This window comes from Strix aluco, chromosome 6 (assembly GCF_031877795.1).
Source record: "Strix aluco isolate bStrAlu1 chromosome 6, bStrAlu1.hap1, whole genome shotgun sequence".
Lineage (NCBI taxonomy): Eukaryota > Metazoa > Chordata > Aves > Strigiformes > Strigidae > Strix > Strix aluco.
Window position 1 is genome coordinate 23,408,117 of NC_133936.1, and position 26,506 is coordinate 23,434,622.

At 35.8% G+C, this 26,506-nt stretch overlaps 1 protein-coding gene across 5 annotated transcripts in view; it reads right to left on the reverse strand.

Annotated features, from left to right (window-relative positions):
- TLK1 (tousled like kinase 1) overlaps window positions 1-26,506 on the reverse strand; it is a 71,043-nt gene that overhangs the window by 26,031 nt on the left and 18,506 nt on the right. For 4 of the 5 annotated variants that reach the window (XM_074829088.1, XM_074829091.1, XM_074829090.1 and 1 more), the window contains exons 2-9: window positions 18,896-19,014; window positions 14,998-15,069; window positions 7,550-7,625; window positions 4,939-4,985; window positions 4,518-4,604; window positions 3,315-3,404; window positions 2,388-2,480; window positions 1,042-1,152 (exon numbers count right to left, since the gene is read on the reverse strand). In XM_074829088.1, coding sequence (XP_074685189.1) covers window positions 1,042-1,152; window positions 2,388-2,480; window positions 3,315-3,404; window positions 4,518-4,604; window positions 4,939-4,985; window positions 7,550-7,625; window positions 14,998-15,069; window positions 18,896-19,009 — 690 coding nt within the window. In that variant the 5' untranslated portion in view covers window positions 19,010-19,014. Of the gene's footprint in view, window positions 1-1,041; window positions 1,153-2,387; window positions 2,481-3,314; window positions 3,405-4,517; window positions 4,605-4,938; window positions 4,986-7,549; window positions 7,626-14,997; window positions 15,070-18,895; window positions 19,015-21,461; window positions 21,589-26,506 lie in introns of those variants that run through there. The other variant, XM_074829087.1, reaches the window with a different exon arrangement.

Genomic DNA, 26,506 nt, shown 5'->3' on the forward strand with positions numbered 1-26,506 from the left:
ACTTCTTCAATAGCTACAAATGCTTGCTTTTTGAGAAATGCCTATGGTGCAAAATCAAACACATACATAAACAAGATTGAGAAGTTGACAGAATTAAGGATCTTCGTGCAAACAGACTTCTAGACTGAAGAGGAGGCCTGCATGGCCTTTCATGAAAAATGGCCTATATGATACTCCCAGTCTGAAGGTGCCCACCTAGCATCATGCTGAACAGATCCAATATATCTTTTCCCTGCATTCCCCTCATGCTGGAACTTAAAAAGGACTGCAAGAGTTTATTTATGGCATGCTAGTGAGGAAACTTTCCCTAATCCTCTAACAGATCAGTTTGTGCCCTTGGATCTGATAGCAGCAGCTAGTGTTAGGGAAGAGACTTGACTGTTTAAACTTTTTTCTACTCTAATTTCTAATTAGCTGATTTTCTACTAACTTCTTGTTAGATTTTTTCAAAAAATAAGGTTATTTTAAAGAAGAGGGAAAGAAACAAGCTACCCTTGTCTTTTAAGAAATTGCTGCTAGTTTAAATTGTCATTAAATTCAAAAGAAATATTTATTTCATAGTAATATGAAGGTATATGGTCATCTTCATTTCCTTGTTTTCATTAATACTGAGATAACATAGCATTTTATCATTTTACATCAAAAATTATCTCAGACACTTCCAGAAAGAGACTTTATCCTTCTCTTCTCCACAACAGATTATGTTCAGAAATTTTTTCATCCACTGTAATCTTACTCTTAAAGTTTGTCCAGAAAATTTGCCACATACCAAATTCTTAACTTTTATGCTTTGCTATATCTGAATTACTCATGATGGAAAACTCCCCCTTAAATTAAAAAAGGCACATCTGAAAGAGGATCAACATTTTATTTTTCCTATTCAGGTTTATAAGAACACTTACTGCCAGATAGAGATATGCATATGAAGTTTCAGTCTCAGAGACTAATGTGAAAAAATTAAAGTGAAAATGAAGGGATCATAATAGAGTTCTACAGCACTCTCAGTTTTTATCACAAAGATTTTAAAAGCAGTATACCTACCTTTTCAATTAGAAGCTTCTTGCTCATTGAAATACATTTATTTAACCTTTCTTTATATTTTTCAAGTAGCTTTTGTTGTTCATCTATTTGTCTTCTAAGATCACAGTTAGCCTAATAAATAAATATATACAAAATATGAAAAGATATATCTAAACACTAATTTTTTTAATCAGCCGTCACAGAAAATAAAGGTATCTACCTTCACATTACTGAAGTAAGGAACATGCATAAATGTGCATATATAGTAAAAAAAAAATCTCATTTCAGAGTCCTATCCCAATCTGTAGATGGGTACTTTGCTTCCTTTATTTCCTTTACACTGAACTGCATTCTGTATTACAGAGCATTCAGCATATAAATAATATATAAAAGCATTATACCAATGACTTTTCCAGTCCTTCAGTTTAAACTGGAAGTTTAATTTTAGCTCCAGATCTTTTGTATCTGATTGCTGAAGTCAGGTGGAATTCTAATGTCTAATTTAGAAGGAAACAAAAAATTCACAATTAGAAAAGTTTCAATTATGTGAGTAGGAAGTTTAACAAGTTCCCTATGTTCCAATTACATTTACACTATTACCTTAAAAAAAGCACAGCAATATTATTTTGTTTAAAACTAAGTGTGGGGTTTTTTTTAAACAAAGGTTTAGGTTTGTTTATTCTGTACTGTTGAACATGTGCTAGAACAGTCTACATGTACAATTTTATAATGTATGATTGCACAGGTTAATATGTACTTGTCCACATAAAAACACTAAACAGACTTGTGAATACAGGGGTTTTTGTTTAATTTTTGTATATATCACCTCTCCAACACTTCTTTCAAGAGCACAAGCATTGAGATTTTTTTTTCTGAAAACAGGTCTTAGACCACAGTATAGCATAGGTTTCTTATTAAAAGTAGTTAGTTATTACCTATAATAATTTGTCACAATCACCTCCGTTCTGAAACTGCCAACAGTTGTCCTACTGACAACTACTATTCACAATTAGAAAAAACCCCCACCTGTTATGTGAAATTATATTATGAATTTAAGGAATTAATCAACTGCCTGCAAATCAGCATCAGCTTTTTTTGTACCTTCAGAAAGTCTATAAACATACTTAATAATTAGAAGCTGTAGCACAGAAGCAGAAAAAAACCCCTTATGCATTTCATTTTATAGACTTCTTGGATTTGCAGAAAAAAAATAATTTACAAAAATTAAAAAGTTGTCTCACCTTTTAATTTAGGTAACTCCAGGGTAATTTTCAAAAACTAGGATTATTCAAGTATTTATAATATTTGCCTCAGATTCACTGCCTGTTGATCTGAATAAGTATCTTTACCCCATGTCTGACACTTACCCTGAGTAAGTCATCTATACGACCTTCTTTCTTTTCCAAGTCTTGATTTTTATTACTTTCTAGTGCAGCTAATTTCAGCATTGTGAGATCAGTCTAAAAAGAACATTTTGAAATATTTATCGTTTCCTTTAACAATTACTGCATTATTTTTCTCATGTTTGTAACTTCGAGAAATAAACTACTTTAAAACATTCAACAAGACCAGCACATCTTATTTTCATGTTTTGAGAGTGACATGGAAGGTTCTTATTCAAAACTGCTTTCCCTCTTCACAAGGATGATTGTGAACAGTTGCAACAAATCACTAACAGTGTTAAAAGATTTCATCACTAATTGAAAATTGTTCACAAAAAAGCATATGGAACCATATAACCATGTCAGCTAATTACTTTAAATTCTCTGTATTTGGTCAGCAGGTGAAGTAACCCTGTTCTAACTTGTGAAAGATAAAGCATCACATCAGAAATGGCAGAGAGGACAAAACAGTTGCTTTTGGCTTTTAAAAGTCATGACAGAACAATATCTTGATCATTTTGATTACCATCTCATTTTTCTTCTTCAATGTCATATTTTAAATGCAATATGACAACAGCAGCTGTCACTTCAAATACTGGCTGAAAGAGCAGCCTCTACTAATATCACACAACAACTAAAATCTTGAGCAAAAGCCTACCAATGACATGGTCATCTAGCTACTCATGAAGTACAATGTTCAAAGCAGAGCAAGTGCAGAATACAAAACTAATCAGAGAGATTTAAATTATGAGCTGCTGAACTTAACAGAAAAATGCCTTGGCAGATTGTAAAAAGCAAAGCTTCTGAAAGCCTTTAAGAGTTGAGAAGTTGAAAAACAAATAAACAAACATATCTATCCAGCTTTTTTACAGTCTGAAGTGATATAGGATAGCTCTACTCCAAAACAGTTACCTGTGTAATTTTAAAAGATAACTGCTTTGGTTGCGTGATAGGGTGGTCCCCAAAAGCTAATGAAGTAGGAGAAGGACTATTCTGTCGAACCTGGAATGCATGAAAACAAAGGATTTTAGATACAACTGTAATATTCAGTTATGAACATAGCCTTGTTTACAACTCTTAGCAGGAAAATCATATAGAATAGCGAAATAAGGTATCTTTATTAAAGAAGATACTACCTGGAGCACTGCATTGAGAGCTATCACTATGCTGTTATATATCACCTGCAGTTTAGAAAGGATGCGATATATTCTCTGAGAATACTAAGATTCACTTTTGGGAAACAGACTGAAAGATTAAAGACAATACAAGACTGACATAAGGTGATGTCAGTCTTACACAGACTTATTTTTCTGATTCTAAGCTTTCACAACTCAAAAATAATGCGAGTTATTTTTGGAGTAGTTATTTCCCATAGGGGAACCAGAAAGTGGAAGCTAGTGCAGATCAGAACACAAATCCTGTTAATGAAACTTCCCTAAACCCACTAGCTTGTGTGAATGAGACCATTTTCAAGCCAGTTTCCACAATCCATATTACACTCCATACCGTTAGTAAGACTAAGAGGATGCCTGAAGTTGAAAGTACATGGAATAAAAGCTGAGGTCTACCAGCAAAGAAAACAAATCCTTTCTGTAACTGGCAGAATGTGTTTGGCCATTTAGAATCACATGTGTGTATGCTTAACACTGAAATTGTGCATATGAGGAAGAAAAAAATTAATTAGCATGACTAACGAAGAGAATTTAAAAGGACACAGGCAAATGAGGTGTCAATTATTGAAAACCTTATGATTTATCAAAACCAGCTCTTTTAAAGTCCCGAGTTAGGGGTTCAGTTTCCTCATAAGAAACAAAAATCCTCCTCTTTTTAGTGTGAGACTTGTGAATAGCTGTCATTAGAATGTTTTAACATTTATTCAACTTTTTACATAATTACTTTGCATTTTAAAATGTTTTAGGAAAAAAGGTCTCAGTGTTAACAGAAAAAGTTTTAATATTTAACTTGATCCTTTTTTTTTTTTTTTTTAAAGTTGAAAGAATGACTTCCCAGGATTCCCTCCTTTGAAAAGTCTTCACTTGAATATAGATTCTTTTCAGTTATGCTACTTTTAGACAATGAAAATATCTCCAGAAGTTATGAAGTTCACAGACTTACAGAAGAAGGAGCGGAATGTGAATTCTGAGGAGATCGGATTGCAGGAGGCACGCCTCGCACTGGACTAGAGCCGTTTCCACCTTGGTACTGTAGAGAAGATATGGCCCTCCAATTAGTCAATCTTCTTATCAAAATACATTACACATCTACTGAACGATACAGCTCATCTGTACACAGAAGTTGTAAATCAGGCTCTATTACTTTTATTAGCCATTTAAACAAACGTGTGAAAGAAAACGGGTTTTGTATTTTAGCTCAGGCTGCACCAAGAGACCACTGCATCTCTACTTCAAGGTTTAATACTTACATAAAGAAGAAAAAAAAAAAGTATTCTCTCAAGAGGCCTGTCCATTACAAGCAAAAAATTTGTAACATCCCAAAAAAACTAAAAGTAAATTTTACAAACACACAAAAACCTTACCTCAAAATAGTCACTGATCTTGTGACCACGTCCCCCAATATTCTTTCCTGAAACAAATACATTAATACATTAGAATTGATTAAACAAATTACTTATAGATGTGTCTTACTTTTTCAGCTATACAGTAATTACAGCAAAGTCTTATCACTTGTTAATTGGTTTTCTTTGATGTGCTAATATGTGATCTATGTAGATAATTAAGGGATTGGCCACAACAAAGAGATTTGCATATTCCATTCACTGAGAAATCAGAAATTAAGTCACATTTTAATTCCTAAACGAGATTAGTGCAGATTTAGCAGTAAACCTAGACCTATTCTAGATAACAGGAAACTCATCTCTCATCCTTCAGATCAAACCTTTAGTTCTAAGTCCCTCCCCTTTTCAAGCACTATCTCAAAGTTCACCCTCTTCCAAAATATCAAATTAACCAAGTCTATAACTTCACATGCTCCAGGTGAGTTATTGTGCCCAAATGTTCAGCCCAAGGATTTCCCTAAGTGCCAATAACAGTGTGGGCATGGAGAATGACAAGTATTTCCGTTGCTTCCAACCTGATGATGAATCGGCTAAGTCACAGGGTTAACTAGGGAGATAAATAGAGCAGAATGAGAGAGTAGAATTTCTTTTATCTTAATCAGTATTGAGACTTCAGGAGCACCAATATAACTTAATATTTCTGCAACATGAGCACCTGACCCATATGAGGCATTCCAGAGATTGTACCAATGCCTTACCCAATGGCAAAAATGCTTTCTTCTATTCAGCCCTAAGATGACTGATAAATCTTAAGAGTGTATTTGTCTCTTGTACAGGTCAGACTATCTGTTACGAGACATCTTGAAAATAAACCACTGTTCAAAGCTTTTTTTCTAATAGAAATAAATTTCTGTGATAGATTAGATCATTACCCATAAGTCCAAAAATGTAATGCTGGACTTTTCAGCAAAGATTTTCAAGCTTTTCTATTGCTTCAGCCCTGAAGAATTCTTTCTAGTCCAATATGCCTATATATTTGCACTGCTGCATAACTTTGTGTCACTAAGAAATACCATGAAGAAATGTTTGGCAGCCGTTTTTGTGTCAAAACTTTTAACAGAAATATTTAGATAAAATAATTCAAAGACCTAGCACACAGCTAACTCCTCCAGTAGCTACCCAGTTAGCGTACTTACCACTGCTACTGCCCTCTAGCCAGTTCTTTACCTACTCTATAATTCTGCTACTGATTTCTATCTTCATGCTTAATTCTCATATACTGCTTTATCAAATTAGAATTTGCTTTCATCCAGATAAATGAGAGACTGTATTCCTTTTCAGTATAGAAAAATCTATTCTATGTCATGTTACAGAACTCTGCACTGAAAAAATACATCAAATTATTTTGGCACAGCCAATTATGAGTAGATTAACACTGATTTTATCCCACTTTCCAGTTACCTCCTTGTTCTAAACAGTACTTTTCTTCAGCATTTATGGATTATTTTGCATAGTACGAAGTCAAAATCCTAGGTATGCAATATACAAGAGATGGATCTCTTGTTCCTTTCTTTTCAATACAATAGCAGTATTTGCTGTGCTTCAACTGTACTCCAATATGCTGCCATTTCCTAGGCCAGTTCCTAGAGAACACTACAGTGCATACTATTCAGTTTCACTGCTGCTGACAGTAAAATAGTAATTAGAAGAAGTTATAATCATGTTGTCTAAGCCAGAAAGTTACTAAAATTTCTATAATCTCCAATTTCAATTCTCATTGGTAGTACAAAGGATAGGCTACTAGAACAATGGAAATAGAAAATTTCATTCAAGTTCTTTGAACAAAGCAGGTCTCTATGAAGCAATACTTACAAAGAAATTAATTCTAGTCAAACTACATAATTCTTCTCCTAATAGCATGTTGCATCATGAAGACTTCCAGATATGGAGCCCACTGATATGTATCTAAAGTGACATTTCCTAGCTCAGACAGAAACAAAAAAAAGCTAATACAGATGTTATCAAAACTATTCCTCTCCCCTTTTGATGAATTTTTGTCTTGAGGTTAAATTTCCACCATCCCTCCCCCAAAAGTCACATTAAAGAGAGGAATGACAAAATCTATGCTTTGTAAATATTAAACTGAAAATTAGTCTCATCCCAATTTCCCATCCCTCTAGACAACGACACTGTACACTAACCCATAGAAAAGGAAGAATAAAATTCAATTTTGAAATATACCTGAAGAACAAGGAATCAGATGTTATAAGCTGTAATCCCTTTTCCCCCTTACCTACTGAAACAAAATGCAAACCACAAAGGTATTTTGGATGAGAAGAGCTGCTACAAATCTCAAAAAGTATAGAGTTGTATCACAGCTGCAAGTTACACAGACAGTAGCACATGATTCTTATGGGTAATTACCAGACCAGTCCAGGTTTTACTTGCCCATCCCTTCCAGTGACAAATGACGTGGGGGGCAGGACAAAACATAATTTATCATCAAAAATGCAACACCTGTCTTATGCAAGCAAAACCACAGAATTTTTAAGGCTAACAGTCAAAACTTTGTGTATTATAATTTGATTAAACACATGCAATAACTATCTAATTAATTTACATTTTAGTTTACCTTGGCTGCTTTCACTTTGAGTGTCTGCTTTTCTTTTTCTTCCTCTGGAAGGTTCTGACTGTTTCTTCTCTGGAGTCTACAAACAACAAAAAGAACACAATCCAACAGTAGCTCTATTTGTTTGTATTATTGCTATATTGTTGTGAAATAAATTTAAATCCTCATTCATAAAACATGATTTCACAATTCAGCAGGGATGTAATTTCAGATCGTAGTTAAAGTAGATAATATGATCCTTGATCAATCAGATAAATACAAGCTAGAAAAGATATTTAAGAAAGTGAGAAATAATTCTTAAATAATTTCCCAAAAGGCAATTCTACATATTAATTGTTAAGCAACTATACCATTTCATCCATTCTGGGGTTTATGAACAGCCAATTTGATTTCACTTATGGCTATATTTTACCAACATCTTCATATTATAGTCGTGGGTGTTTTAAAGCTTAGTACTTAGTGAAATAAGCTGATTCTTGATGATGTTTTCTACACATTGCCACAGTATAAACACAAAAGTTCTAGTGCTTCAATAGGAAGCCAATAATGTTATGCATTTTCAGAAGTTCATAAGTCATCTCCAAACTAATATAAACTGTAGATTTCTAGAAGAATCTGGAAAGAAAGGGGAGGGAGAGGGGAGGGAGAGGGGAGGGAGAGGGGAGGGAGAGGGGAGGGAGAGGGGAGGGAGAGGGGAGGGAGAGGGGAGGGAGAGGGGAGGGAGAGGGGAGGGAGAGGGGAGGGAGAGGGGAGGGAGAGGGGAGGGAGAGGGGAGGGAGAGGGGAGGGAGAGGATAGCAATTGCTCAAAATTTGAATATCTATCCACTTGGAAAGTGTTGTCATCCCCTCCCCATATCTGTATCTCAAGAAAGTCAAAGAAAAACATCAATGATAAGTGAAAAAATACAGATCTGTTAAAAATTTATTCCAGAAATATTATATATAGTTGCCTAGAAACTACAATCAGCATGTACAACACAGATAACAAGAAAGGGCTGTGATCAGTAGCATCTCTAAATTATATCTGCTGTCCCCTGATCTGAGGATTCAACCCAGTTAGTCTCCCCACTGTAAGTTAAATTCTACAAGCTGCTTTGGTTCAAGAAAAAAGATACTGCAGCTGTGTGTGTATTCAGCCTCCAAGCAACCTCATACCAGTAACTAGAGAATGCACCGACGCCATTACATGAACTCTGTTTTACAATCAAGAAATCAATGGTCCCTTGTATCTCCAACCAAATTTGAGATCAGTGATAAGATGCTTCATTTTTTTAATGATACCATCATTTCATCATTTCACCGTATTTCTCACTTTGTGCTCCAAATATTCTTTCTCAACTCAGCAAATCACATCAAAATTCAAATTTCAGCCCATCACTAAAAGTATTTCAAGTATGTTTCAGTTCCAAATACTTCACGTGGGTATCTTCAAATATAAATTTACTACAAATATCCTAAAGCATTTATTTTGGCAAAGAACCACTTTAAATTACTGGTGATCCACAGAAAATTATCAGTCCATAAAAGAACAGTCAGGACAAGAAAGGTCTTCCTTATCTGTACTATGTACTTTTTAGAAGTTTTAGCTCTGTGGATAGCTTCATAAAAACACCTTTGTAAGATTTACAGTTGTAACTGTTGTATTATTAGGCTACAAATTAAGTTCAAATTACATACATTGTTTTTTAAATAAACTCTTCCAACCAAAATCTGCATCTTTTGCAGTGCTATTGTACATTAGCAAACTGTACAACACAGACTCCTGGAAATGAAGTTATCTTAAGACTGTATGATTCTAAAAGCAGAAAGCATAGCTTAGAAATATTACTGTAATAATTTGCAATTACTGCCAGGTAAATAGGCAACATTAAGCTATCTTTCCACAAAACTAAATTGAAACTATTTAACCAAACATTTTCATGTTATTCTTATTTCCCATCTTTCAATTTTGCAGTTATCATTCTAATGTAGTCAGTTTTACCTACCATATCAAGCAAAAAAAGTTGTTTAATAGCTAATTAATGACTAAACATTTAAGATTTCCCCCAATAAAATTAGTTTCCAACTGCAGTGACTGGTGTCTTCTATTTAAAAACCAGACATTTAAAGGTTTATAGTTTTAAAACTGAAACTCAAATAATTCATAAATGTCTATTTCCTTAATCTCTTCTGATTTCTTTCAGTGTTTAATTTAACCTTCCAAACTAAAAAGTATTAGCACACTAATGAGGTTATTAATGAGGTTACCCAACAAGGTCATGTTCACCTTTTCTAAGTATAAAATTCACATGGTAATGTACAGCATACATCAATCACTAGAAAATGTTCTCCAAAATCCTTTCTAATGAATGGAATCATACGAATTACAAGAACCTGAAGACTAATGGGGCCGAGGAGTATCCTCCTGATAAACGAAGAATGAAGCTGCTTTCAGTCACTTCAGAAGGATTTACATACAGCCAAGATTTAGATTAAAATCCCACTATTTCATAAGCAAGACAAAATAGACTTTAAGCTATCCAAAGTTAGATTGTAAAGCTGTATTGAAGTTACCCACAGCTTGGCATATTAGCAGAGCCTCGTACATCATGGTCTTGATCCCAGTTTACCCCTCGATTTTAATGTGCTTTCCCTGAGTCTTCTCTTCACATTTATAGTTTTAAATCTTGGCTCTTCACATCCCCTTTTATAAAATAAACAGTAAGTACCAATTCTCAACTAGTTAATCTCCATTAAAAAAACCTCAGAGAAGTATTTTTATATATTTTATGTATAGTTAAGTATTTTCTACCATTACTCTAGAACTGATAACAGCATTACTTAGGACATTATTTTTGTAGAGGAAGAAAAATAAAAATGTGTAATAAAATCAAAGTTTTAATTTTTGTCTCTCAGCACTTAAATCTTCAGTATGCTTAATAGTTATGACATTTTAGTTGTTAATATTTTTCATATGCGTAATGAATGAGTTGATAGTTTTCCGCAATTATTTTCCTCTAAATCCTACCCTCCTCCCAAAGCTTTACAACTACAGCAAAAAATACAGCAGTGCTGTTTTCCTCTGCAACACATTATAAATTCCAATTAGATCAAACCTTTAGTTAATTCTGAAACTACATTTATAACGAGGGTTCTGTATTACTGAGAACTGCGGCAACTGAACAGCTACAAACAAGCAGAGCAAAACATTTAAATAACTAATCAAACTGGACAAATCAAGCCACAGACAAAGCTGTCCTCCTTTAACTATTTCATTATCTACATAGAAAATACCTGTTATAAACAGAAGAATGTATTTGTAACCAAAACAAGGAGTAACGTACTTTAAAGAGGAATGGTGGGGAAGGCAAAAATATTGGAGGACTACCGGAAGCACTTGTTCACAACCTGAGGTAGTCAGTTAGGATTTATCTTAACTACAAGTAGCTAATACACACTCGAATTAAGACCTATGTACCACAGCAACAAAGCATTTAACAAAATAAAAAATAATGTATATATTTAAAAAGAAACTGGAATACAGGTGTGGATATTAAGATCAAACATCCAGCTAATGTTTATTGCTCACAACGCTAAATTGAATTCAGAATAAAGCCTGGTTTCAAGTTATTCTGCAGATCAAAGTTTAACTCTGAAGTACCTCAATTAAAACTATTATTCAGATAAACTGCCCCTCTTTGTATATCCATCAGACAGGACAAAAAAAAAAAAAAAAAAAAGACTACAGTTCTAATAGCTGTATTTTCTGCAGTCCTGTGTGCAAAAAGTAAAAAAGAAAAAATTCACACCAGAAAAACAAAAAGGGGGGTGTGTGGGGGAAGCCTGCCTTATTTTGAAAACTAAGTGTGAAAGACTTTCTTTTAATGTGCCACTTAGTGATGAAAGCACAGAATGATGACATGAATGTACCATCACCATTTGATTACAACCTGACATTCTTGCTAGAAATGAATTTCAATGATTCTGAGATTTGCATTTTTACTTTTTTTTCCCTCCCAAAATCTACTGTAACACAATGGTTCTCTCTCAACCTCAAATGATGGCACTGCTTCTCGTCTGAGTAAGTTTTTAATATTTCTACACTACCATCCACAAGAGGAATTTCCTATTATTACAAAAACTTCATTGTCACACCAATAAAAAAAAAAAACCCCACACAAAAAATCCCACCTGTTTGCAATATTAAGAACTAAAGTGTACTTTTCATGGGATTACAGCATATAAGTAACCAGATGTTATTTGAAGAAAGAAAATCTAAAAACTTATTAACATATTTGCTATAACAATTTTAATTTAAGCGAATACAACCAACAGCTTCTGAAAATGGGTCAAGAAATCATATTTAGTTATTCAATGTCATTAAGACTCATCTTTCAGAAAACAAAAGAAACTTGGAGCACTGTGCACTGAAGATCTGTGCAGGCACTTTTTAGAAAAAAAAGTCTATTTCTACCTTAGAATCCAAATTTTCGAATATTTTTTAAAAAACATAATAAATTCTCCCAGAACCATGGCTTGAGGTTAAACACTGCAGAGACTGAAGATATGGGTTGAACTTTCAAACTTCCACGCCTTGGAAAAACACTGCATCCATACTTCATGTATACAACTGTAAAATAATGTTTTTCTACACCAAAAAGCTATTACACGTATAGTCAGTGTTCTGAGATCACTCAACTACTCACAGACGTGTTTTTCTGTCAAGGAATTGCAATAATGCATCATAACCTTCAAGCTACTGCAGCACATTTCCATTCCCACACCCACATTGGAACTGCATCACTGCAACACTGCCCAAAGTATTTCTACAAAAAGCCATGAGAAAAACAACAGGCAGACAGATTCTTCTGGTTAAGAAAAGGGTCTATATGCAACTGAAATGAAACTCCAGCTGGGAAAGGCAAGGGGAAAAAAAACATAGCAGAGCCTTTTTCAAAGAGGAAAACATGGAATCACACATACAGAACATTTATTTATAAGGTATCAGTCTTGGGAACTAACTAAATTCACTTGCTGGTCAGCCCAGCATAAAAGCAAACATCAGACAGTGTCTCATAGTGACTGAGTGAACGAACAATTAGGCCCCAAAATAAAGCTTTTACAAGTAAGAATAACATCAAAAGCAACTCTTTTGGAATAACTCGAAATAACTCTTCCGGCAAGACATGTGCTCAAACACATGTCTAGCGTGGGCTAGAAATACACTCTTGCTTACAATAGGTATAATCTTATTACAGAATCACAGAATCATTCAGGTTGGAAAAGACCCTTGGGACCATCGAGTCCAACCATCAGCCCTACTCTACAAAGTTCTCCCCTACACCGTATCCCTCAACATCTCATCTAAATGACCCTTAAACACATCCAGGGATGGTGACTCCACCACCTCCCTGGGCAGCCTATTCCACTGTCTGACCACTCTTTCTGTGAAAATTTTTTTCCTAATGTCCAGTCTAAACCTCCCCTGTTGCAGTTTAAAGCCATTCCCCCTTGTTCTGTCACTAATGACCTGTGAGAAGAGACCAGCACCAACCTCTCTACAATGCCCTTTCAGGTAGGTGTAGAGAGTGATGAGGTCTCCCCTCAGCCTTCTCCTCCTCAAACTGAACAGTCCCAGCTCCTTCAATCTCTCCTCATAGGATTTGTTCTCCAGGCCCTTCACCAGCTTCGTTGCCCTCCTCTGCACTCGCTCCAGCACCTCGATATCTCTCTTGTATTGAGGTGCCCAAAACTGGACACAATACTCCAGGTGTGGCCTCACCAGTGCAGAGTACAGGGGGACTATCTCCTCCCTACTTCTGCTGGTCACACTATTTCTAATACAAGCCAGGATACTGTTGGCTTTCTTGGCCACCTGGGCACACTGCTGGCTCATGTTCAGCTGCTTGTCAATTAGAACCCCCAGATCCTTCTCTTCCAGACAGCTCTCCAGCCACACCTCCCCAAGCCTGTAGCTATGCATGGGGTTGTTGTGGCCCAAGTGCAGGACCTGGCACTTGGCCTTGTTGAAACTCATCCCGTTAACGTTGGCCCACCGATCCAATCTATCCAAGTCTCTCTGTAGAACCTCCCTATCCTCATGCAGATCGACACTCCTGCTTAACTTGGTGTCATCTGCGAACTTACTGATGATACACTCTATGTCCTTATCAAGATCATCAATAAAGATGTTGAACAGAAATGGTCCCAACACCGAGCCCTGAGGAACACCACTTGTGACCGGCCACCAGCTGGATTTAGCTCCATTGACCACCACTCTCTGGGACAGTCCCTCCAGCCAGTGCTTGACCCAGCAGACCGTTCACTCATCCAGGCCATGGGCAGCCAGTTTTTCTATGAGAATCCTATGGGGAACTGTGTCAAATGCTTTTCGAAAATCCAGGTAGATAATATCGACAGCTTTTCCCTCATCCAATAGTCAGCTCATTTTGTCATAGAAGGAGATCAGGTTTGTCAGGCAGGACCTGCCTTTCATAAACCCATGCTGACTAGGCCTGATCTCCTGGTTGTCCATTATATGACTTTTAATGCACTCAAGATGACCTGCTCCATGACCTTCCCTGGCACTGAGGTCAGACTGACAGGTCTATAGTTTCCTGGAGCCTCCTTTCTGCCTCTCTTGTAGATGGGTGTTACATTTGTCACCCTCCAGTCCAATGGGACCTCCCCAGTTAGCCATGATTTCAGGTAAATCATGGCAAGCGGCTTGGCGAGCACATCTGCCAACTCTTTCAGCACCCTTATTGATACAATCTGTGATGTACACAGGCAAAAGTGTTGGAGAGACTCACCAACCCCCAAAATAGGTAAATAGTAAGAGCTGCATTTAGTGCAACTATATCAGTGCTGGTCACTAAGAGGAAAATCTTCTACTTCAGGGAAGTATGTACTCTGCACATGAAAACCTAGTAAGAGTATGAATCCTTTTTTGGATTATGAAGTGGTACTAGGTAAGAAAATACAGTGACAACTGCAGCTTTTACAAATGCAGATGACAGCTACTGTCTGACCTTGGAATAAATCTGTATTTTTAAAGAAAACACAACAAACTAGTTTCTAGAGTATTTTCAAAGATGCAATCAAAGACTGCACCTAGTCAAAGTTTATCTTTGCGGATTAAAACCTTATTACTTATTTAACAAAAGACAGCAAAATGTCTTAAGCATTTTCCGCTCCAATAGCTGCATGTATCCTCACAGCATGACTATATAGATAATGAAGAAGCAGCAGCTAGTTTCAGGACCAAAACTCCAAAGAAACTTTTATGAAGTCATGTCTCCTCCTACAAGAGACAGTATCTTTTAGTAATGTATTCTTCTTCCTACCTATCTGTGTATTTTGCATTTTACTTTGAAAGTTTCTATATAAAGTAAAACAAAGTAGAATATAAAATTACAACTTGTTAGCATTACAATTTTGAGGTAATAATGAATCTGCCCCATATACTTACCTCTGATTCTTTATCACTTAAAGATCCCAAGCTTCCGAAGCTGTGATTTGAACTTTCGTTATTTGTTGAGGCCTACCAAGACAAATAAAATGCTAGACATTATATACAGATTTATAAAACAGTTAACCCACTATTATCACTCACAATTATAACAGTTTATAACATTTCATGCTTGTAACAAAAAATTTATTAACTATAGAGCAATTGACTTGCAAGGGGGTAAGTCTGACAGGATCGTGTTTTGACAGGGCACAGTGAATTCTGTACTTTGATTTGTTTTTAAGCCAGGTAAAACCCTAGAATATTCAAAAATGTTTCAGCCTTATTTGGGAATAGCAAGATATAGAAAAACCCTACCAAATGATTCCACAGAACAGGCTTAAAAAGCCAGTATTGCTGAAAGTGCTGGAGACTACTGAAAATTTTCATTTTTTGAAGAAAAAGAGGGTTTAATTTTCTCCAAGATGGATACTAGGCTATTGCAGAGATTATTTTTTTAATCCATTCAATGACAGAAAATTATGATCTATTGACAATATTATTCTACATTCTTATAACAAATCATTTCCCTCAAAATAACAAATTTAAACTAGTGAGAAAAAAAAAGGATAAAAACTGTGAAATCGCCTCAAGTTACAATATTTATTTAGAAATTTTCTAAGGCTGATTTATTCATAGATCTTTTGAACACAGAATGGCAACAAGGACATTTTATTAAAAGAGTCTGTTCCACATTCACATAACAAAAAATGCCAACATCAGTTGAGCTTCTTTTTATTAAAAGAAAGAAAATCTTATACCATTGGATTATTCTCTTCCATATAGGAAGGCAGAACAAATACTCTGAAGTGAAAACAACTAGTTCCAATCCAAACACTCAGCTTGCTTCAAAGCACTAAATTCCAGCACTGTATCAGTTTGCAGGATAATACTGATCTGTGATATCTTCTGACTAATGAGATAATCTCTGAATTAAAATTTCTGGAGAAATGATAACTAAAACCACAACATTTCCATGTGTGTTGCCCTCCCAGGCAGTATCCAGTACAGAAATGCCTATATGTAGTTCTTCCTTGAGATGTCTCAGTATCTGGTCATTGGAATCAGCTAAGACAATGAACTCAGTAACCTATATTTGTATTTCCACCCTTGCTGACTGAAAAAGCTTGAAGATGATAGGTTTTTTTCCCCTGAAAGATTCCAGAACTCTTCAGCAAAACAGCTGATGAGGGGAGGCTTTCAATATACTAGTCCCAATAAATAAGCGTCCATCTCAATTTAATTAATAGAAGAACAATGACCTAGAATGTTTCCAAAAATAACCAGTAAGTGCAGCTGCAACCTCTGTATTGTCTTACTAGGTTAGAAAAATGAGAATTTGGTACGTATGGATTTGGCTATGTACATGAAGAGGGAGTTTTGTCATTTTTGCCTTCAAAGTGAAAACAGACCAATGGAGATCATATTTATACATTAACATTTATTTTATATATATATTTATATTTATACAGTAACATTTTCCCAGTTACCTCTGCACATTAGATCAAAAAGGTCTTATCAGGTTTTTCAATAAAAACCAGGTAAGCCTCTCTCAACATCCCTCACCAAGACTAAAGACTATATTGGGGAAAAAAAAAACCCAACAACATATGCCAAGCAGCCTAGATCAGCTACTACACTTCATGTTATCTGCTCGGATATGCTGAACAGTCAGAAATAAAAGAAATACAAACAAAACTGATATAATTGCCATTTTACTGATGGTGGGATAAATCACAGGACTAGATACTGGTATTCCCCTCTTCCTTCCTGACTCCCAAAACCAAACAAAAAGTAAGCAGGAGAAAGAAGAGATATTGCACTGTATACTGAAGATAATTTGTGGAATATTTCTGGTCAAAGCTAAGAAGAACAGTGTCTTATGTGAGGATCTGCATCAATCAGAAGACAGTGGTATTAGTACCTTCTGCAAACAATTATCAAAGCATTTGATAGTATTAAAAAGCCACTTTATCCAGCTATCCATTTGGAAAACCAACTGGATGAGATACAATTACCTTTTCGAACAGATCTTGGAATGCATCATGGACAAGAAATGTATGTTTTACATGCTAGAGTGAAAAAGGAAATCAGCTGTTGTTTTTTTTTTCCTGGCTACTTTGGATGAACAAACTGAGAACCTGAAAGTGAAATGTTATTTGGCTAAAAGTGAAATCAGGTGAACAACAGACAACAATAAAAGACTTGAACAGATTTATGAAAACCGTAAGCAGTAACTCACAAGGGATCAAAGTTTAAAGAAAAGGAACCTCAAGAAGCTTGATAATTACTTTTAAAGAAAATGTATTACACACATGGCAGTAGACAGATTCTGAGGAAGAAAGACTGACACTAAGGCAAGGGACCAACACAGCCATATCAAAAACTAATAGAAGATCTTATAAACACACTAAAAGTTAAAAGAAGGTACAGATCTAGTTATGAAAAAGGACGAACAGTCATTTGAATTATGAGCAATTACCTGAGCAATTATAATGAGATAATAAATTAGGGGAGTAGTACTAGAGAACCCAAGGAAGAAAGAAACAAAGTTGTGCCAGAATTACTGGGTCCATCTCTATCTAATTTTAATCATAAGATACCGCAAGTATATATTTTTGCAGTCAGAAGGCAATTAAATTTAAAAGAGAAAACAACAGTGCATCAACCACACTGTGTCAATCTAACCTGATTACTTTCCCTGACCATTTAACTCACTTCTTAGTTAAGATGGTAGAAGAATTATGTCACCTTTTTTACAGCTTTGTGAGTTCCTTCATGTCACTCTCAAAGCAAATTAAGAAGATATGATGCAAGATCACTATGCACTGATTTCAATTCTGTATAGTTTGTTAATAGTCATCAACACATCACACATCTCCAGAAATTTCATCAACATCTGCTATCAGGTAGTATTTTGTTCTGTAATCTAGATAACTAAAAATGTAATGGTAATTAAAATGTGGAATAGGAAGTGAAAAATACTAATCAAATTTGTGTAAAATACTTAAAATACAGGACACTGCAAACACTTTGGAAACAGAATCCAGAAGTACTTCGGTCATGGGCGAAATGTGCCTAAAAAAATTACCTTTTTAACATCAGTTTATTAAATACTACACTCAATGAAGAACATTCAAATGCACAAATACAAAACGGAGTACTTCTGGCTAGGCAAGTATTGCAGAAACCAGTCTTGGAAGTAGAAGCTAGTAACTTGAACAGAATTTGTAATAAAGGCAAATTTATTCTGTCAATGTATCAACTGAGGGGTAATATATGACATATGGAAAGTAATTAAGCCCCGCTATTCAACGTTTATAAGGTTTTTCCTCAAGTGCTGCATCCTGGTTTAGATACTGACAGACTGCAGAAAGTCTACAATGAAAGTAGGTAAAATTGATTCATCTGGAAAAGTTGAAATAATTTGGCTTTATTAATCTGCTTATATTAATCTTCAAACAAGTTTAATCTTAAAAACAGAGGTCACACCAGACTCCCTGTGTCTATGTCAAGCTGAACTGCAAGCAGCTGGCTATCTGCAGAAAGGACAACTTCGCTTAAATACTGGCAAAACCTTCCATCTCTGATCACATGTGCACTACACCAAAACAGTAAGAGAGCCTGTATAAGCCCATTCTTTGGTGTTTTTAAGAACAATCCAATGTCCATGTCACAGATAGGATAGTTTATCCTGAACCTTTCTCAAAGCAAAATAACAGACTAACAAGGATTTTCTTAAGATCCTCTTCCAACTCATACTTCAGGTAAATCACATAGGCCATATACAAATGAGACAGTGCGAGATAAATTAGTATTTCAAAGATGGTAGATCTGGATGACTGCTCTTAGAACTTACTTTAGCTCCAACACTGCAACTTCCAGTACTCCCAGTGCTGCCACTTACTACTCCTGTAAATCGTGCCTCTAACAATTCTTGTCTTCTTGGGTCCAGGCTATGAAGCTCATCCATTGCTCCTAAAAAAGATAAATAAATGAATTATATTCCCTAATATTTGCAGTGGAATATTTTACAAACAAGCCAAATATACCACTGGCCTATACAAAGAAAGGATTTATACCCTCAACTTGACAATGATTCACCATCTGTTTCCTAATAATGAATGCACTCAATGAATTCCAGAAATTCTGGGGAAAGTTCTGTGTATCAGAATATTCTTGTCAATTTTAGTGAAAATTAGAACCTGTTAGAAGGCGTCTAAGAGACATGGAGTCTACAGTGTGCAATACACCAATCAGGCAATTATTTCTAGATTAAAAAATAGCTGACAGGACTAAAATATTTTCCAGCATAAAATCTCCCAATTTCTGCAATCCCCTAGCTTTCCATATTATTTAAATTGTTTAGGCTATTAACATCCAAGACAAATCAGTAAGAATCATAGGAAAAAAATGAAAATCAGAAGGTAGACCACAGTCCCCAACACATGCAAGGGAATGCAGGGTTATATGGAGGTTCAAAGGGAGAGAAGCAAGGAGCAGGATCAGCAATAGGAAAGGAGCCAGGAGTAACACCGACCTTGCACAGGTGGTGCCTCCGACAGAGCCCTGCTAAATGGGGTAAAGCAGTGCTGCTGGCATCAGCAGGGAAAGTAAGGTAGAAGGAAATGGAGGAACAAAAGGAGTTTCTGATGAGCTCAGCCTACATGAGTAGGCTGCAACATGATGTGCAGCTTTCTAATTTGTATTTAAATCACTTACGGCTGTTTAATGAGTCTGAAAGATGATCTAGACAAATACTCTTCTGTATTTACACAAACTGCATTCTTTGTTTTTATCTTTTCAACTACTTGAACATTCAGTTTATCTTCAATTGGAAACATTTCAGTTGCTTTATTCTGAATAAGATATTTAATGCTGAAGTCTTTATACACTATTTTAATAGCACATCCCTCAAGTACCATATACAGCCTCATTTCTTTCAACTAAGACACAACTACACAAGTTCGTGCTTTTCAGTCCCACAGGACAACACAGCAGTTCAGAAAGGACTGCAAGTAATAACTATGTATATTCAAATGGTGCTATGAAAAAAAGCTTTTGGAATATCCTTTTTATGAAAACTACAGTTTGCAAAGTGTAAGTGTTCCTATGAACTTCTACCCATCAGCTAAGCATCATGACAACAAAGGCATCAGCGTAGCTTTCCTCACCATTAATAAGACATGAGAAACTTTCTTATACGATTCTCGGGTATCTCACAAACCTTTAACATTCAAGAGTGAGACAGACCTTTCTGTACCACACATTTTGGCCACTCCTGGCCATGCAGCTAACCCTCCTGGTAGCAAAAACCCTGGCTCTGCTATTTGGCCAATTCAAGCTGTCCTTGCTCCCACAAGGCGGCAGATGATGGTGAACATCTCAGTGCTCCTTTACCACAGAGCCTGGTACCCAGAGCTCCTCTATGGAAAAAACCCACACCAAGAGAAAAACGGTTGGGAAGGAAACATTTGGAAAATATGTGGTTGGCAGAGCCTTCTTTTGAAAAATCAAGCCACAAGTGGCAGGTTGCGGATACTGCATTTTGTTTCTGGAGGTGGGGGACTTTACCCAAATGCAGCTACATACGGAGCTGGAGGTCTCTTCTTCCAGTAATGCAGAGGAATTACCCAGTTTGAAACTGCAGCTGGCTTATTATCAGCAGTTGCAATGCCACTTCTGAACTTGCCTAGTCGTAATTCCTTCAATTTCTACATATTTTAGATTGTAAGCTCTCCGGGGTGAAGATTGTTTTACTATGCATATGTGCAGTACAGAACAATCAGGAATCCTCTTTAAACTCTTGCTTCCTAAAATGTGCTTGTGTACTGCTTCCAAGAGTTTCAAAAACAAATCATACACTTCTCATATGCACAATTTACACATTGTGCAATAAGGTTTTTTTTTTTTTAAAAAAAAGAGCAGATGTGTACAGCATACCTTTCCTAGTATGTACGTAATCTATACCTTAATGGGAAAGTATTGCTCTGAAAAAGCATAAGAAACTAATCACATCAGATTTGTCAGGCGAGTTTAAATGATTATCGTTTTGCTTTGTAACAGTAGAAGTGTTTAAGTGTATGCCACTCCAAAAAAACCAATATTAGTTTACTAAAGTAACCCATTTAATGAAGCAGGACTAGCACTATTTTGATTTACTAGCCTACTTGATAGTCACTGCCCACAAAGTTTACTCAAAATAACTGACATAATTCTAGCAATTACAAACTATGCATATATTACAGAAACAGATACTACCATACCCTATATTGTTTATTTTATGAAATACAGGAAAGCAATAATCACTGTGGATAGCTAAGGTTCATTCAAAGTGCTGCAGGGTAAATTTGCTACTGCAGGTCTCATGCACTGTATCTAGATACTAATGCACTAAATAGCTCAGCACCCCTGGGTTACCTTACCAGTCAGAATGGTAGTCCACAGCACAGATGAAATACAAGCCTTCATTTTTTTTTTTCCTGCTCAGATTTTAGAGCCTACATACGCTAATGAATGCACTGTATTCTCTTCATTATTTCTGCTGGAGTGGTTTGTTGTTGTTATGTTCAGGGGGTTTGGTTTAGTTTTTGTTATTGTTGTTAAACATCCAGAACCAAAAAAGCATAACACACTCCGACATCCTTGTGATCTGAAGGACAAGACAGAAAAACTGGATTCAAACCTTCTTCCAACACAGAGAAAATCCTAGGAAGATCTACTAAACTGCCTTCCTCGTTCATGCTGTAATTTAAAATACACCATTCAGTTCCAGATACACAGCTGTTTTTTCAAGAACACACAGTTCTGTACAATCCTTCAGTTCTCAGCACAAGTTACCTACTTTTAAAGGTACTTAGCTTTAAGGCACTTCATGTAAGGGACAAAAAGTACAATTTTTTTAAACACCAAACTTCATAAATGCTCCTGCTCACAGAACACCTTGCTGCCCACAAGATCGACATAACTCACAGTTTTGAAAATATACCCAGACTTCTTACTTGAACTAACGTCATTCCTGCCCCTGAAAGACAACTCACTAACTCAAAGAACACACAATCATGTTACAAAAGTACTTACAGCATATTTACAATGACACTAAAAGAAAGAAACTGACATTGTTACCACCCACTGCCATTCAAACTTCTATTATCTTCCAAAAAGAACACCTGAAAGATTACCCGAAACTCACAGAAGAGCCCTAAAAAACTACTTTTCTTTATTTCTTGTAACTGCTAGATTTTTGAATGCTTCTTCTAGCAATGTTTATTAAAAGTTACCAACACAACCCAGCTGTTCTACTTTTTGGGAGTGGTGGTATCTTCCATATTAATTTATCTTTCAGAACCATATACAGCCTCTCCTCTAAAAACTAAGATAAAAATACAGATTTCTTGTCCTGAAAAGGACACTTTTTGAAAGAACTGTTTTGAATAGAACTCCAAACTCCTCTGAGAATTTGTTAAGCAATGGGTTATGTCAAAAGTCAAAGTTATAAATTCAGAGAAGCAATTTATAAGCTTTTTCTGGCATTTGGTATAATTAATTATACCATATTCTACCTTAGCAAACAGAGATGTTAGGAATCAGAGAATTCTCCATGGTAGTTTGAATTTTTCAGAACTGGTGACCAGAAAATAATAATGTGCAACTACACCTGTACCCCAAAGGTCCCACACCTCCAAATATACAAATACTTGCAAAAGATACTGTTATTTAATCAAAATACTTGCTCATACCTCAGTAAAACTGAGATTTTAGGAGAAAAAGTTTAGCAGATTGTTGCAACTGCAAGTCTTCACCTCATAAAACTGGAACACTGGCTAGACTACAGAGCAGTGTTGCAGACCCAAACACAAAGGCTTGACAGATCAGATATATTTTTCTTTTCCACTAAATATGGAATCAAGCTCCAAGACTCATTCTTTATCTTCAATTCTCTTATTACGCTGAATGGACTCTTGTTATCTGGCAATCAACTACAGCTTCGAGATGAAGAAAGATCAACAGCTTCACACATTGTCAGTTTTCTACAATGAAGATAAAGTTCATTATGCAGAAGCTAGATTCTTCTTAGAATCCTCCAGATTAGACTGAGGTCTCCTTCTCCTGAATTCAAGGCCAGCACAAACCACCTTTCACTTCAATGAAAGGCATACTGGTTTGGTCTAGTTTATTTAACAGACTTATATGCATACAGCTTTTAATGCCAAAGCAAAGTACTTCAACATGGAGACCCATCTATTGAGGAGAAAAAGACAGCTCAACAATAGCCCAAATATAAATCAAATTTCCTGATGTGCTACTAGTTAGGCAACACACATGGTATGAGAATTATGTCCAACATATTTTTAGGAACACTTCACATTAACACTTATAATATTACCACCATATAGTGTCTTCACTGACAGCAGCATCCTTTAGATCAGTAAATCTAACAAATATCCAGCTAAAAGAGCAAGAGATGGGAAAAGAATTAAAAGGAAAAAAGTACACATTTCAAATGGCAAAAAAACCAGCCTGGAAAGCACCTTCCCCACTGCCCCTCCCTCTTTTAATCAAAATTCCTTTAAAGGTATCAAGCAGTCTTTGAAGTTACGAACACCAGACTTTTAAGCATGGTAACAATTCCAAGTATAGAAACCACTGTTTAACAGCATTGCAATGTAATCCCTGAAGTCCTTAAGTACTGTTTATTTCTATTTGGAATATCCTAAATATGTATTTATCCCATTATGTTGATGCTCTAATAATTTAACTTCGTAACAATTCAGTATGACAGCTCTTGTCATTCTAGAATACACGTGTACCAGCAGATAAAAGGAAAGCTTTAAAATACCAAATGCAAAGCAGACTACAGAAAATTACTAAAAATACAGATTTTAAAATCCTTAAGCAGTCTCCTAAAAAGAAAAAAAAAAAAAAAGGCCAAACAACTACTTTTCTTCTTTCACCCACATGAAGATGCATCTTGTCTCTGCATCCACATGTATTATCTTTTAAGCGTGCTAATCTCTTGTCTCACTTGGGGAAAAACAAACACAAAACTAAACCAACCAAACCATGCGCTCAACTTCATTCTTCTCCCTTACCTTTCTGAAACTCTGGACTTTTCTTACTGCAGCACCAAAGTTGGTGCTGCAGCACCAACCAGAAAGTTTTAATTCTCCAGGAAAATATGGTAATGAAGCTAACATTTCTGTCTCCAAGAAAACAAGCTATTTGGTAACAAACTATTTTGTAGTTAGGTAAAACTAGCAAGTCATTGACATGTTGATCAAGGTCTCTTCCTATTAATAGTAAAACTTTCTATTTATTACAGCTTATACTTTATATATGTTTCAGTACCCTATAAAGCCAATGGGGAATAAAGCAACTCAAAACAAGTTGTCAGTGAAGGCACGTACAGAGCTCTAAAATACAAGTGTAAAGTGAAAAAGCACTGCAAACCAAAACACAGTAAGACATCAAACTGTAAGAGTGAATACAAATTTCTTGATTTTTAGATTGGAAAAAATTACACCTGTTCCATTCAAAATAGAACATCTGGGCTGCAAGATTGAGAAATGAATTAAAAAAAAAAAACAACACAAAGTTGACCTGTGTCACTAAACCATGTCTTGAATAGTCTTTCTTCCACAGCATATTTTGGGGAATCACAGAAAACAGAAATGGAAACAAGCCTTGAAAACTACTAATGTGCTAAAACAAGTTGAGATGCTAGGATGATGGCATGAAGCCAAGCAGCAGTAATTTGAGAAGAGTTCAATTCCAAGGTAACAGCAAAAACACAGCCTGCCCTTAGCAGAAGGCTTTGAAGTGCATCACTATTCCACGTGAATCACAATCCCGAGGCCACAGTCATTCAGTACTGTGGCCTCAGAAGTCAAGAAGGTCCCACTCAACCTAAATCAGTACTCAATAGGGCAGACAGCAAGATAGAATCTCTGAGATTTAAAGTAAAACAAACAAAAAAAATCCCAAAACTGTATTTACCTCCTAACAATAGCTACATAACCAAAGCCTAGAGGACACTGTTTACCAAGGCCCCAGGGTTCCAGCTCTTCCAAAAAACTTAACAGAATAACACCAGCTACAGATTACCCATGACAAAGCTTAACATGGAAACCTAGAAATGCGTATAAACACTGGCTTTCCAATGAAGAGGATTTAACTTTTTACAGAGGACTATGTAGCTACTATAACCTCCGAACAACAGGTAACATGAAAAAGGTCAGGGTACTACATTCGAGTTGAAAAACCTTCGCTGTAGCTAAAGTCAAACAGCAGCAGTAGATACAATAGAAAAAGGGAAAAACACATCCTACTGATCAAGTGAAACTAGCTGTTTGAAAAGATCTTAAGTGAGAAGAAATTCCTCATGAGAGAGACACATATTTAAGCCCAGGGTCAGGAAAGAACAGAATCCATTTAATTAATTGAGAGTCACTTTAAATGCACAGTGAAAAGGTAACAGTTCTTAATACCTGAGGCAGTTAACACTGAAGCACACAACACAGAAAAAGTAGTAGAAAACCAGTATTTCTCACTGACGTTATCTTCTCTATTTAGGCACTTCTGTTTCCTAACAAATGCACCCCCTACCACTGCTAAGGTGCTCAGGTGAACTTAAAGTGCTTTTCTTAATAATCTAAAGAAAGTTTTTATTCCACAAACTGATCCTCTTAAATGAGAAAGCCTGCATCCAAAAGAATGGGCAGAGGGATGCCACCAAGCAAAAGGTGACTACTGCTTATGGGAGGCTGGGGAGTAAAAGAAAGGAGGGAAAAAGCTGGATAATTAGCAGTCAGATAGATCAGGCTTTAGTCTACATAAAACCTGTGAGAGGGAAATAAAGTAACTAGCAAATGTTGGCCTAAAAAAAGCACAACTATGGTAAATCTAACAAATTATAAGGAAAAAAATCTTCCCCATAAACATCAGAAGACAGCAGTTTTTGACAAATATAAAATTTGTGTCTGCTGATTACAGTTGTATGATTGTTGGATGCAAAATTGTTCAAATACAAAGTAGAGAAAATAAGGTTTTTCTGACGGGGAGAAAAAAAAAACCCAAACACAATAACTTCTGACCAATCTCCCATGAACTACAAAGTTGACAAGGAAGTGCACTTTGCATAGGTTGTTGAATGGTAGAGTCCAGGTAACCCAACATTAATTCTTCTGGTGCTGAAAGAACAGGAAAATATTCCGTGTGTCCCTTCTCTCCCCAAAATGCAGTCAATACTTCTTTTTGGAAGTCTTTTTCAAAGGTTTTTTGAAAGGACCATAGCTCACTTTTTAAAAATGCTGTTTGAACATTATTTCACTTTTCCTAACAGTTCAACAGTCCAGAAATTTGATCGAAAACAAAGAAAACTTTGGCTGCTGGATAGATAATTTTCTGCAAATCGTTCTACAACAGAAATCAATTATTTAACGCTAAAAAAATTGTAATGATCTTTAGACTT